At 30.4% G+C, this 14616-nt stretch overlaps 1 protein-coding gene across 2 annotated transcripts; it reads right to left on the minus strand.

Annotated features, from left to right (window-relative positions):
• Positions 1-1952: 1952 nt before the first annotated feature.
• LOC132929319 (microsomal triacylglycerol transfer protein) lies at positions 1953-14616 on the minus strand. 2 transcript variants are annotated; one of them, XM_060994596.1, is made up of 16 exons: positions 14470-14616; positions 9472-9785; positions 7577-7786; positions 7362-7514; positions 7124-7283; positions 6897-7048; positions 6654-6814; positions 6409-6569; positions 6209-6330; positions 5952-6109; positions 5558-5821; positions 5116-5347; positions 4331-4549; positions 3375-3529; positions 2421-2588; positions 1953-2266 (listed from the first exon to the last, which is right to left on the minus strand). In XM_060994596.1, the coding sequence occupies exons 2-16, from the start codon at positions 9754-9756 to the stop codon at positions 2122-2124; spliced, it is 2745 nt and encodes a 914-aa protein (XP_060850579.1). In that variant the 5' UTR covers positions 9757-9785; positions 14470-14616; the 3' UTR covers positions 1953-2121. The 2 variants fall into 2 exon arrangements, with proteins under 2 accessions (XP_060850579.1, XP_060850578.1); XM_060994595.1 differs by lacking the exon at positions 14470-14616 and adding an exon at positions 12369-12444.

The raw sequence follows: 14616 nt of genomic DNA on the forward strand, positions 1-14616 counted from the left end.
TAATTACTAATTATCACGGAAAAACAATCGTAAAATTGTCCGCCGTCTGCCCGTCTAACGTCTTCACTAATCGCTCAGAATCGTTTTTTCGTCCGTCTATAATCAATAGCCTGCACATAACAGTACAAAATTGAGATATTCAATTCAAATTCAGTGACGAGGCGTATAAGTGTAATTATAATATTTTATAGGTTGTCGGTTGATAATCAAAAGTAAGTTTGTGCATCAAAACAGAGATTCCTGCGTGTAGTTTTATTTTTTATTAATAGACGTATACGTAGTACCCTTAAGTCCTTAGATGTTGATAATATGTCTATGGTTTCTCATGGTTTCTATATGAACATTTTTTATATTATTATCGCTTTCTATTAGTTTTTAAGGGAGGGGGTTTAACTGACAGTTGAGATTTTGGCAATATATTTACAGATTTTGTATGAAGGAATGAACGTGCTACATATTTTACAATGATTGAATGATATGTATGTTATTTTAAATATTTTATTATTTAACGTTAAGGGTTTTCAAGTGGAAAATTGATCTAATTGGTAAATAATAATAAAGAAAATTATCAAAAAATTTAATTTTATATTTGTAAAAATACGGTTTTGAAGATATTTTTAATGCCATTTATTATAGATATTTACTTGGCTACTTCTAATTCGGTTTGTTTTTAAACAGTTTTTTTAGTTTTTTTTTTTCATGATTGATTATAAAAATTAAAATTAAAGTACGGATAACAATGGACTTGATTGTATAAAATACTTTAAGGGTTAGGTATACCAGTATTTTTAGGCGGCATATCACTTTTAAATTAAATTTGTTTTACATATATATTAAAGAGGCAAGAAATACGTATTCCGGCCTTATCTTATTAAAAATCTTTTTTCTACAAACAAAATATTCACTAAGTTCGCATAGTTTTAAAATTTGCACTACATTCCATCCCCCGTAAAATATCGTAAAAACAAAAATACATTAAAACGATCAGCAGCATATACTTTAATAGTAAAAATGACTGTTCTATATCAAAAATTAATTTTTTTTAAAATGTTTTTGTGAATAGAAGCACTCAATTATTATCGTGAACATTCAAACTTATTTTCGAAAATTTCCAAGTCATCCTTTCTCCTTAAAATCAAAATTACACGGAATGGCAATAAATACGTATTATCTGGCCCTACCTTAGAAAAAATAAATTTTTTTAGGAACGAATATAATGTGTGCTTGACTATAATATGTTCTGTGTTACTATGTACGTTTAGTATTATAATTATACATATATAGAGCACATACAAAATTTTTATCAAATGTGGTATCTATATATCAGTAAACTTGTTACTTATATAGTTATATGAAATCATTAATCAGTTATCAGCAGCTGCATCAATACGTTTTCCCCGAGGCGTCGTCTAGTGTCAACATCGGTCTGGAACATAATTGAACTTGTACAATGTCTAGATTGTGACCTTAAATAAAGATATAAAATGTACCCATCTACATACTAATTACTAATATATTATAATGTTTTAAGCATGAAATTTTGAAATATGATATATTATTAGAAGTTATAACTTATATCAATATCATAGTCTATGAACATAAACTATATTAAAAAATTAACTACTAAAGATTCCTTATTTACATCTTTGGTTCTACCCTCACAATTCACCATAATACATGATAATTTATAAATTATAATTTTATAACACTAATCATTTAATATAACATCCTCTCCATGCATCATGCACTGCACTTATTAGTTATTATACTATATAATATAATATAATATGAACTATAGTCTATAACGATAACTCAAAAACTCAAGTAAATGACAACGGTCAATTATCTTTTCTGGTATCAACATTGTTCTTAAACACCAGAGTCTAACATTAATACTGGAATAGGTACATTGTAGGAGTCCAAAGATAAAATTAACACAACTTCAATAATAATTAATAAATAATAACACTAATCCATATTATTTCTTTCTGAATTGTCCGTTTAACAAAACTTAAAATAAAAATAATTCAGTCGTGTTTTGAGGTAATTACAATAATAATAATAATAATAATAATAATAATATTTTTTGAAATATTTTGTTTCTGTGTATTGTTGACCAATTCACCGAGAATGGATCGTATTACAAAACTCGTTAACCATTTGATTTAGGGCGAACGTCCGTCCGGAAACCGGATGCGTCCTCGTTGTGGTCGTGTATGACTTGTGGGGTAGCCCGTGGACTTTTTGATTTTTGCTTACGGTCGTGCTGAAATTAAAATAATTTTATTTGAAGGAAAAATATGGGCATAATAAAAACAGGGTAGGACTAAGTCAAAATGTATCCCTTGGCAACTTGTTAAAAGTGGCTTAAATATTGAAAATTAATATGCGTTTGGTATTATTATTTGTTATATACTCACGTCACGTTCGTGTCTACAAAAACAATTCGCATGCATAAAACAATTTTTTTCGCGAATTCGGCGTCACTGTGCATGTGTAGTAGCCCCTCGGTGATCAGAGCAAAGTCAACTTCATCTGTCACTAAGTCTGTATCCAGTTTCAATGACCCCTGAATACTGACCCCGCCGCTGAGCAAAAAGTAGACAAATATAATGTAAATTAAATGGATGAAGTAACTTGTAATTTTAGAAAGTAGTTTAAAGTTTTGGCATTGATTAAATATACAATATTATATATAGTATTTATAGTATATTTAATCAATGGTTTTGGTGTAAAATAATAAAATAAAATTTTCATCACAACTTATTTTTAAAATTTAATCGTTGTAACTATAAGAAATACGAGTACATGAACGTAATTTTTTTTAAATTTATTGTTCTGCCGGCAAAAGTTTTAATTTCTAAAAAAAATACATATCCAACACATGACAAATAGGCAAATAGCAGTTGCAGCTGATTTATCATTTATATTTATAGTGATTACATGATTTTTATATTTTATGATTAGTACTCTCGATTTTGTATATACTAGGGTAACCATTTATTATATAAAATAATAGAAATAATTGGACAATAATATGAGTTCGTAAATTTAGTTGCTTTATTTGTCTAAATTTTTTTTATTTTATGATATACCCTTAACAATTCAGCTATAGGGCTTTTAAAACCACGTGCATGATGCGTTTTAATTTTTTGGTAACTTACGAGATTTTTGATTTGCCACCGACCACCATTAGTCAAAATGTTCAAAAGGTACTTACCTATTGTTACAAAACGTATCTATCGAAAATTATTGAAAATTTAACTTGTTTTAAACTACTTTTGACGCAATTAAAATGTATGTACAATACTACAATGGTTGCAATATTTGTATAAAAACTATTATAATAAATAATAATGTATGGCTATTCTTACTTTTTTTCGATTACCGATTGCGCGTTTTTATTCCAAAGGCTCATTTCTATTTGACCGGATATGTCCAGTGACAACGTTCCTTTGACGTTCAACTCCGCCGTAATTCCATTGCTCAGTGGCACATATTCTAGATGTTCGATCATTTGAGATATTCCCTACAAAACAATATATTATTTACAAGTTAGATATGTGAGTCAGTTACGAAACACTAGCAAAAATCTAGAAGAAATTTAATAAGTATCTATATGTATATAAATCGCTCGTGTGTTGTTTGAAAAAGTTATATTGCGAGTATTAAAAGTTACTAACATCTAACTAATGGACAACTACAACGATTTATTTTTTGTTCTTGCGAAATAAAGTATACTACGAGGTAATAAAAATGTAAACATCAAAATATTTTTTGTAGTTTCAAATATCATATAGTTCCAATATGTTTAGCAACAAATAAATAAAACTATCATTGTATTATAAATTATATATGTAAATAAGTACCACAACAATTTTTTGTCACGTTTTCATAACTATATGCATGATATTTTTTAATTCTTAAAATCAACATTATACTTATACGTACCTAAAACTACTATATTTTTATTATTCTTTATATGTATTTAACCATATTTATTTATATTTAAACAATAATATCCATCTTATCGTTTTAGTTATACGCTTAACTTATATTTTAATATTAAAAAAAAAAACATGGTACCTAGATAACTATATATATATATATACTGTCAAATTTGAAATTTATAAACGGTCTTGTACAAAAGAGGTTGATGACAACAAGGTTTACCATAACAAAATTCAAAATATGACGTTTTACGTTTTGTATCGTAGACAATTTGCGTGTTACCCGATTTCTGCTTTTTATTGTAATATATATATATATATAATATTATGTAACTTGTCGCTATATAATAATGCTAAAATATTATATTGCATATAGGTACCTGAATGATGGGTGTTTTGTCAGACCCAGTTCCGGCCCAGACGTGTCCCATTAATTGGCCTTGACTAGAAAACATAATGAATGGTCTGATGTGCACACCGAACACGATCAGTTCCAGACCAGCCGTGGCCGGTAAGTTAGCCTCGTCCGATGTGTCTGTTTTGCCCGAATCGTCGTAGAGGGATGTAAAGTACCCGAGTCCGGTTGTGAACATGCCGAACTGAAACGATATTACTATAATAATATGTGTATTGGGTAGTGGGTACACACAATATTATATTTTGTAATATAAATAAATCATAATCGTATATTCGTATAATATATTAAATTAGTTACTACATTAGTGTGTATGCGGCACCCAACGTTTACCAGCATCAGATACACGCCATAGTATGCACAGATCATGGAGTTACATCAGTAGATAAAAATGTTGAAAACGTAAAATATATTTGAGCTTTAAGTACGCGTGAAAAATACTTTTAGTATCTTCAAAAATTCGATTTAAAAAAATAAAAATACTATCAAGGAAGTTAGCATTTACGCTGGTCAAAACACTTTTTATATGTAGTCAAATTGTTTTTAAAAGAATACAATTTTGAAATGTTATAACTATTTTTCAATTTTCAGTTAAAAAAATATTTCGGTCGATAATTAAAGTATATATTTTACATTTTTAAAACCAACTACAGGAAGTAGGTATAAACATTTATGTCCAACGTGTTGGTCGTTTTAATGAAAATTGTATAGAGCTAGCAGAGGTGTTAATATTAGAATGAACGCTCTTACGCTACACAAGTCGTATTTGATGTTTTTGTGTTCCAATATGATGTCCACGGACCCACGTTTAGTCACTCCTGAGTATATCTGCTGAGAGTTTTTCACTAGTCCGGTGATGTTGTTATAATTGATGAATTTCCTTGAAAAACACGACGACAAGCCTCTCTGCGCCATATTTCCGTAGTGGTTTAACCGTTCACGAACCAGCACTGTACGCAACAGTTTCGCCGAGGTCTTGTTTCTGTAATTCAAAATCAAAACAATTACTATGGTTAAGAGTTAAGATTGGCGGTTTTTTTTTTTTTTGGTATAGGTACGCACTCATCGAGACATAAATTTAAAAATTTAGCTGTTGCGATAGCGAACATTATTGTTATTATACTATTATATATATATATATATACGTCTAGACGGGCGTCTAATACGTTTAAGAACCTTTCAAATGCCTCACTGATTAGCCATTTCCTTCAATAACTCCAACGCGTACTGCTTGAGTTCGTATCCTTCGCCCGGTGTCGCAAGCCACTCGACCACGTGTTTTAGGAGATCGTAATCGGGATCGGACTCCAGGAGTATGGCCAATGCTATTGCTCTGGTGCTGCTGTCCTGTTCTTTGACCAACTGAAAGAAAATGTTGTTGCAATATTTCAGCACTTGACTACTCCATAAACTTGGACCAAACATTTTAATCGTTTTCATGGCGTACGCGCTAGTCCTGAAAACAATAGTGTTTTATTACTGTTGAATTATAGTATATAGTTGTCGCAACATTCACGATAGTTTTTAAAACTAAATTTTACACAACCCCTCGCCCCTTATAGAAAGTATACTCTTTCTGTCATTACATTCTGTTTCCGTGTTGTGCAAAGCTCAACAGCACTTCAATCGACAGCGGATGTTTGAGATTAGATAACGCTCTGATATATGTAAGTATGCATTCATCGTCGTCTTGTTTACATTTTTCCAGTCTTTCTAATGTTTTGACGACTAGTTCACCACAAAGCTAAAAATTAAATGTTCGCGTTATGATGTATTATAATTTATGATACACTAAACGTGATTGAATCATTGTACATTCGATTAATGACCATATTATACTAACGAGAGCATTCGTGTCTGTGTGATTGTATCGATCCAAACGACTGGCCATAGCGGTCACAGTGTTAAATAAGGTGTCCATTACTTTTTTACTGGTCAGTTTCTCATCAGTTATAGATATTAAACCTATAAGAATATTATCAAGTCATAACAAATTCGAAAGCTACATTTTACTTGAATATTCAAGTGTATATTGTATATTACTTTTTATGATTTCTATTTTCGGATTGAATTTTATTGATGCGCTCCATAAGTATCTTTCTATTTTTTCAATACTTTTAGCATCAGTAAAGACTAGAGTTTCCATCGAGGCTTTATGTGCATTTTCATTTAATGCAGCTCCTAATAAGTCATATAATTGAACTCTAAAAATAAAAGCAATCAAATTAATAAATACAATATATAGGTAGATACACAATGTCACAATGATTTAAATTAAAATGTCTTACATTATATCTTCATTTTTTTTATCTATTAATACATTTTTAATAGTTTTCGTGTCGCTATTTACAATTGCATCTATGACTTTGATAGCACCATAAGCCGATTTAGACTTTCCCAGTTCTGAATCTAATAAAGAGTCGTGGTATTTTTTAACCACGTCGCTCAACTAAACACAAAATGTACTCATTATAAATGATTTATTTTCTATAATATAATATTATTATATAGTACCTTTTTTGTTTACTTACTTTATTACACGAATCGTAGTGCTTACAATTTTTAACTTCGTGTTTAGGACTTAAATTTTGTTTTTCAAGTTTCAGTTTCAGTTGTTTTTCTAATTGATTAATTGCCTCCTCGAAAGTATTAGCTTCAATGATATCGCTATTTGGTTTGGTTTCTATTATATAGTATTAATTATTTAGTACGATGAATTGACTTCCGCGTTACTATCAAAACTTATGATCGAAAATACCTTTTAATTCTATATGTTGTTTTGATGATATTGAAGCTCCTACTTCATTCATAAAACTAGTAGAGTACTCGTGATTTTCATCTAAAAACACATCAATAAAGGATTCGTGGTTGTATTTCAGCAAACCTTCGCGTTTTGAACGTAGAGTTCCTTGCCAAAGCTAAGTGAAATACATTCTATTATTTAAGTATAAATATTTGAGTTACGTCAGTCTAATAAATTACTCTTTTTATATTACTTTTTCGGGATGTTTAATTTCAGGCGGCAATGTAGTTGGTGAAACGCACCCGTCAATTCGTTTTGAAACACTATTTCCATTTATTTTGCTGTAGGTCACGTTACACTTTCCAAGAGTTGAATATTCTACAGTCTGTTGGTTTGACAATTGAAACTACGCGAAAATAAATAATTACTATCATTCACTAGTTTTTTTTTTATATATATTTTTTGTACTTGAAAGAGGCCAGCGATTCCTTTTTTAAAATTTTCCTCGGTCAATGAATTAGCAGAAGAGGCATATAGGTTTTCTATGTGCCCATTCCTCCAGTGCAAAAAAAATGGTTGATCTGAAAACCTATCGATCCTCGATTTACGGTCAATAAATTGACGATTAATATCGTTTTTTGATTTCTTGGACCACGTTTGAAGTTTGAGTGACTTGAACTACAGTAAAAAATATTAATGAGTCAGTTACCATTTGTAATTGTTGAGCTATCATAGTTTAATACTAATAGCTATATATATAGGTATATATATATATAAAAATGAGTTAGTTGGACAATGGGTTTGACCTTCCTTAAGACTCGAACTGACATAAAAGATAATAGGTATTCATATTATTCTATTTTAATTTAAGTCAAAAAGCAGTTAGATAAGATACATATTGAAATTATTAGTTGGAAATACACTATACATTATAATATAATAATAATAATAATAATAGTATTTATTTTGCAAAATATATAGGTACATAATACATATGCAAATTTGGACAAATAAACAATATGCAATAGGTACTCCCTATAAGCATAGCTTGTATTAGGGGAGTACAGTTTAGTTTATAAGTTAGGTATACTGGTATACATGGTATTATGTCACAGTAAGTTAAAAACATTATAATATATATAATAGATAAATCACAAATACAATTAAAAATAATTATAAATAACCAACATTATGTAATATTTATTTAGAAGCGTAATTTAAAAATGTCATTAAAAAAAATATATAATATAAGTATAATACGTATATAAATATACGCTTATATCTTATTAGTTATTTTTGTCTATTAATATTATGATTTTTCGATTTGACCGTTAAAGAAACATTATTTTTAACTCCAACACAAAATCGTAGTAAATAATACTAATATTTGATAAGATCTCATGAAAATATCGGTATTAGCGAAACGACAGTAGCTGGAAATAATAAGTCCCATATGATTAATCGTCTGAATCGATATGATTTTACGTCACTAGCAATTCTTACCAGCTGGTAGTATTTTTAGTGGAACAAAATACCGGTTAATCGAAAAACAGGTATAACGTATAAGTACCGATGGTATTCCTCCAAAAATATTCAATGTCACAGTAAACCGAAATATTATATCATTAAAAATCAATGTATCCGATGATAAAAAAATTCATAAAAAATACAAGCCAAAAAAAAATTTTTTTTGTACCAACTTGTGTCTAAAAGTTTTGTCCAACTAGACATTTCGTAACCCGAGCGTAATTTGCAGGATATAAAAATAATACGGATAAAATCGAAAATATAGAACAATAGAACAAACAGAAATACTATCATAAATTGAGTGGTTACTAATAGTATTGATAATAATATTTAACAATATACTACACTCCAGCCTTATTTTTATTTACAGCAATATTATGAACGGTAAGTGAAAATATAAATTAACGGTTATTGTAAGTTTTTTTTACTATTCATACGGAAAATAAATAAGGAAACATATTTTTTTGGCCACAGAAATTCCATCAGCGATTACGTTATAACTTACTCTGCTTACTACGTATAGTTTAATACCACTATTTATATTACGGTAAAAAGAAATAGATGGACAACAATAAATTAAAATCATGTAATGGTATTAGAATTATAAGTACCCATTAAAATATTATTAAAACTTATAACTCTCAAGTTTTAACATTTTTCTACTATAATAATATGCATTTATAGTAAATTTTTTAAACTTTTTTCGAGACCCAAAAGTTAGAAGATATCATGTATTTTTTTGCTTGTACAATATTTTTTTCAAATAATTCGAAAAAATCTACCAATTAGGTATTATACACTTAAAAAATAAATAATACACTTTCATCAGTACTCACGTGTAGTCGTAACAGTTTTTCGCCGGCAGTATCGGTAATGGCGGGCCAGAGATTTTCAACGGACAGTCGACCGACCACCCGGTGGCCGACTTCCGGGTCTCGGTTGTCTGCAGATCCACTGGTCAGCACGGTGGTCGTCGATTCGTATTCGTACCGAACGCCAGCCGGAAACAGTCGGCTGCCGTCCACCAAATCACCCAAACATACTGGCGCCGATGACAACAACAGCAGCAGCAGGAGAGGCGAGAACGCGCGGGATGCGCTCCAATCCGTTGAGGACGTCATCGGCGGGATGGGGGGGGGCACTCCTGCAGCTGATGCAGACGAACGGTTTTACGGATCACGACAATAACGATGACGAACAAATAATATTGAAATACATTGGGTGATAAAACGATAATTAATATTATCGGTACTATATCGTCGGTTGGCGAATATCATGTACGAAATTACGGTAGATTATCCGCCGTTTCGTGTACAACAACCAAATGCGGTCACGATAGATATAGTGTTTAATAGTTATATTTATCGGTAACTACCAATAAAATATTATTTTTATGCGTACGTCTGACGCGTGCGAAACGACAGACGAGATCAGAAACGACAATAATAAACATAAGACCGAACACGACGAACGACGCGCACGCACTGCCTTCGCGTTGTTGTTTTTATTATCTGCACCGGTACCGACGACCGGCACCGGCTTCTATAAATTTCTACGTTTATATATATATGTTATATCATGTCGTATACCTGCACCGTTACCACTACCACTACCGCAGTCCTGCGTACTGACCATATAATAATAATAATAATAATAAGCTATATTATTATTCAAGCGGTTACGTGTATAAGAACGCGCTTCCCGTACACTGAACCCGAACGACGAGATGACGACCGCAATTGAGAAGCGTCCGGACTTGAGAGTATATGTATTCGCAGCCAACACTCTATAGTGCGGCCCCGGCCCCGCCGTGAACGTCACGGTCGCTAGTTGTGTTCAATACCGCGGTAGTATAGTTTTCCGCATTATTTATTTAATTATTTGGGTAATAAGGGAATTTGGGTAATACATGTAGGTAATAAAATTTCGATACAATTCGTTGCCAACAAGTCGATTATAATACTCAATTCTACATGGGACGTGGTAATATGGTGGACACCTACTTGTAGACTTTACGTATATTCGTTTTGTTTCATCTTCGCGGTATTGCGTGAGGTTTATAAAGTATACATATACACATTAATATGAGATACTTTGTCAAATCGCGGAAATGTCTATACAGAAAAAAATATCTGTGTTTATCTTAATGCGTATTGATATTTGTTCTATAATCGCAAATTTGCAACGTTATTTGTGTGCAACTCGTCCGTAATATTTGAGTAAAAGAGTAAAACTATAGAACTTAACGATGCTGGTATGCCGTCACCGCCATAAAAAAAAAAAATCAACAATAAATAAAAAAAAACTCAAAAAACTACTTGATTTATGTCAATACTATCGTATATAGTCGACAAATGAATACGGACAGGCTATTTAAAATGAATAAGTTATTATTGTTTAAAAAAACTAATTTCAATAATATATATTTTTGTTACCAATTTTTTTTAAACGTTTATAAATAATGTAACCTTATACTAAAACAAATATTTTTCCGCGGACCAATCAGCAATGTGTTGTATTAAATCGATCTAAGACGATTCTATTTAACGCGCATTATTTTGTAGTATGCAAATATAGACACGTCAAGCTTGAGGAATGTTGGGCTGGTTACATGCAAAATGTTTTTGCGAAACTTATTCGTTGGCGTGTTTAGACTAGGCGTTACTTTGGGGGCTCGGTAGAAGTGCGTTTTATACTCATCGATGTATCTGGAATCTGGATGACTGATCCGAATATGCCTAATATGAAAAGTGAAAATAACAGTATTCTATTCAATTAACCTTTATTGACAATTTCATATCATATATAGCACTATATAGCAAAATTTATATTGTATAAAATAATTATTGATTGGTAATATGTAACAAATTTACTAACTGATGTTATTATTATTAAAATCTTAGTATATCAACCAGCAATAAAATATCTAATAGCTTATTTTTCTGTCTGCAGATCACTCGGCCTTATAAATACGCGGAGACCTTCTCATTGGCCCTGCATGGCTTCGTGTAAGCCAAAGGACTTGCATAACGATAACGATTCAACATTTTTCTTGAAACAATTTAACGATTTGACACTGAATGTGGAAAGTGTTGCCTCTACCTCTTTAGGTTAGGTTATGGTAAGCTATCTGTATTCGGTCCCGGATTGACTACGACTACAGACTTTCAAACTTAAGAATTGGTTGTTACAGATTAGGTTAGGGCAGTCTCCAAGCATTCAGTTTTTTCGATTTTCATATCAGAGTAAACTTATTTAACATTTAACCTTTTGTTAATTAGGTATTTACATTTAAATACGAAATAATATTACTTATCGTATTTAGATAAATATTTTTATTCTATAATATTAAAAACGCGGAAACTGTATTTTAAAATGCGGCGAGTGAGGTACTGTAAATGTTCAGTGTATTTGTACACTTTTTAGTGTTATTAAATTATTTTACAAAGACAAATAAAACATATTTAATCGGGTTTCCGACATTCACGCGTGATGATGCGTTGTTTGTTCTTCCAGACTATAACCGCTAACTGGTGGGCACTGGTCAAAATTATTAATAATGTTCGCGGTTGATAGTTATAGATAGTAAATATAATATATATTTTAATTTTATAATATTTTATTTTTATGTATGTATAGTTAGTAATCACAACAGTTGAGCGTCGAGACGATTGTTATTTGAAAGGAACTGCGCGCTCGCAATATTATTTAAAACGAGATCCTGACTACCTACGTGGTCGTTGATGACGTGTCTTGATGGCGGCGTACGTCTCCCGCCTTGCCACCGACTGCATACATATGGGTCACGGAATTGTCACCCGAGCTGCAACTGCAGTTTGTTGCGGCTATTGGTTCATGGTCGTTATTATGCGTCTGTATAATATTATTACGATTACCTATATAGTTTGCTACTTACACGCGGTAATTGCATAGTTGAGATCGATTTGTTTCGATCCGAGAACAATAATTAATAATTACATAGTTTCCTATTCCTACAGCGTCCGGACTTTAAACTCCGTAATACTGTACAATAATATTCATAAACTTAAGTGTTAATCAATATCTGGCGATAAAAACATATTAATAGATATAATATGTCTGTTATCGTTATTATAATAATGTACTACTCGACCATATTATTGTAATCGGACGATGTTCAAAAAACGAATTGCATAACTCAATAATTATAATTTATAGAAACATATAATATTATAATATTATATTATATTAGTGTTATTACATTAGTGTTACATAATATTGTAACTAGGAATAATAATTTCGTCCGATAAAATCATTTAAATTGAATAATAATATTATATAGGTAAACCGTGAACGCAAACGTACATAGGTGTACAATATTAACCGTGTGATAATATTATAGGCGTGAAACACGGTTTAATGTGTATAACTATCAATCGGTATCAGACCGGTTTCGTCGAGCGACTCGTGATGGTATTTTAACGTATGCTCGTATACATCATACATTATATTATACACATAAATGGGTGTGCGTAAATCGAACCGACGACGAAGGTCAAACTAGAAGAAGTTTTTTCTTTTCTTACGTTGTCTGGGTCGGTGTAGGTATACTATATAGGAGTGAAGATGGACATTGTACAGCGTTGACTGAACGACAGTCATCGACAGTCGTCGTTCAAGAGGAATGCGCAAATGTATATTCATTATAAAACTAGATAAAATTAAAATTTAACACTAGACCTTTGAAATTGAAACCCGATACCCAACGGTATCATACACAAGTGAACTCTTGACACGTGATAATATTTACACATTTTATATTTAATTTAACAACAATACATTAATACAAACATTACTATATTTGAATTTACTATTTAATACTATAGTTAAATAGTAACAACTATACTAAATTGATTATACCAGTACCAGCTAATAAATAATAACGGTACACAGATTAATTCGTCCAGTAATAAACACACTTTTACTTCTTTAATGATGCCCAACTAATTAAAACCTTTTTTTTGAATTTTTATTATATTTATGACCATATTTTCACATTTTTGTGGTTTCTGTACTATTCTAATTGTGTTATGTGGAAAAAAACTTGTGTTTTCAAACAGGTACCACTCTCTTTATTTTACTGTAAATTATTTAGTAGATGATTTTTCTGGAAAATGTTGGTGTATCAAAATCAAAATTTGAACAAGTAGCTTTTGAGTTACTTAAGTATGAGTATACTAGGGTGATTTGAAAACTTTTACTATTAATTTATCAACATCTATAGTTTTTAAAAATGATCCAAGTTATAATTAATAAGTATAATAAATAAAAGATCCTGCAATATAACATACATCTTATATTTGTATAAAACCATTTTTAAAGGCTTCTATCCTTAGTGTGAACATTTTAATAACTGAGGAATTATTTGTTCAAAAATATTTTGACATTTTCAAAAAATTTACCCACTAAATAATTTACAGTTAAGTAACGGTAGTTATCATTTAAAAAATATATAGGTAGTCCTTAAATATAATTAAAAATTCCAAAAATCAGAATTTGAATAAATTCATTATTAAAAGAAAATATGTGGGTGAGTATACTTGATGAATCGCTGTGTTATTAAGATGTAATATCTTATATTATCTATTACTACTCGTATGTAAAATAATTTTTTCTTCATTAAATATTGTATCACATATATTTCAATATTTGTAGAAAAATATCAACATAAATATTTACATATTTTGTTCTATTTTTATTATATGAAAATCCATGCCTTCGTATTCATTAGTAATTATCGATGATTTATTATGATTATGATTTATATTTTATTATATAAAAAGTGCGTATCATACCGATTTTTGTTGACAGATTTAGTCGATCAGCCGTTCAATCTACCGAATTTTCCTTATCGTATCCCGCCAATCCTCGTGAATTCGCCAAATTCGATTATGTTATAATATTATTATATATTTATATTATTATTATTATTGAATATTATG

Source organism: Rhopalosiphum padi, chromosome 4 (genome assembly GCF_020882245.1).
Source record: "Rhopalosiphum padi isolate XX-2018 chromosome 4, ASM2088224v1, whole genome shotgun sequence".
In the NCBI taxonomy this organism is placed as follows: domain Eukaryota; kingdom Metazoa; phylum Arthropoda; class Insecta; order Hemiptera; family Aphididae; genus Rhopalosiphum; species Rhopalosiphum padi.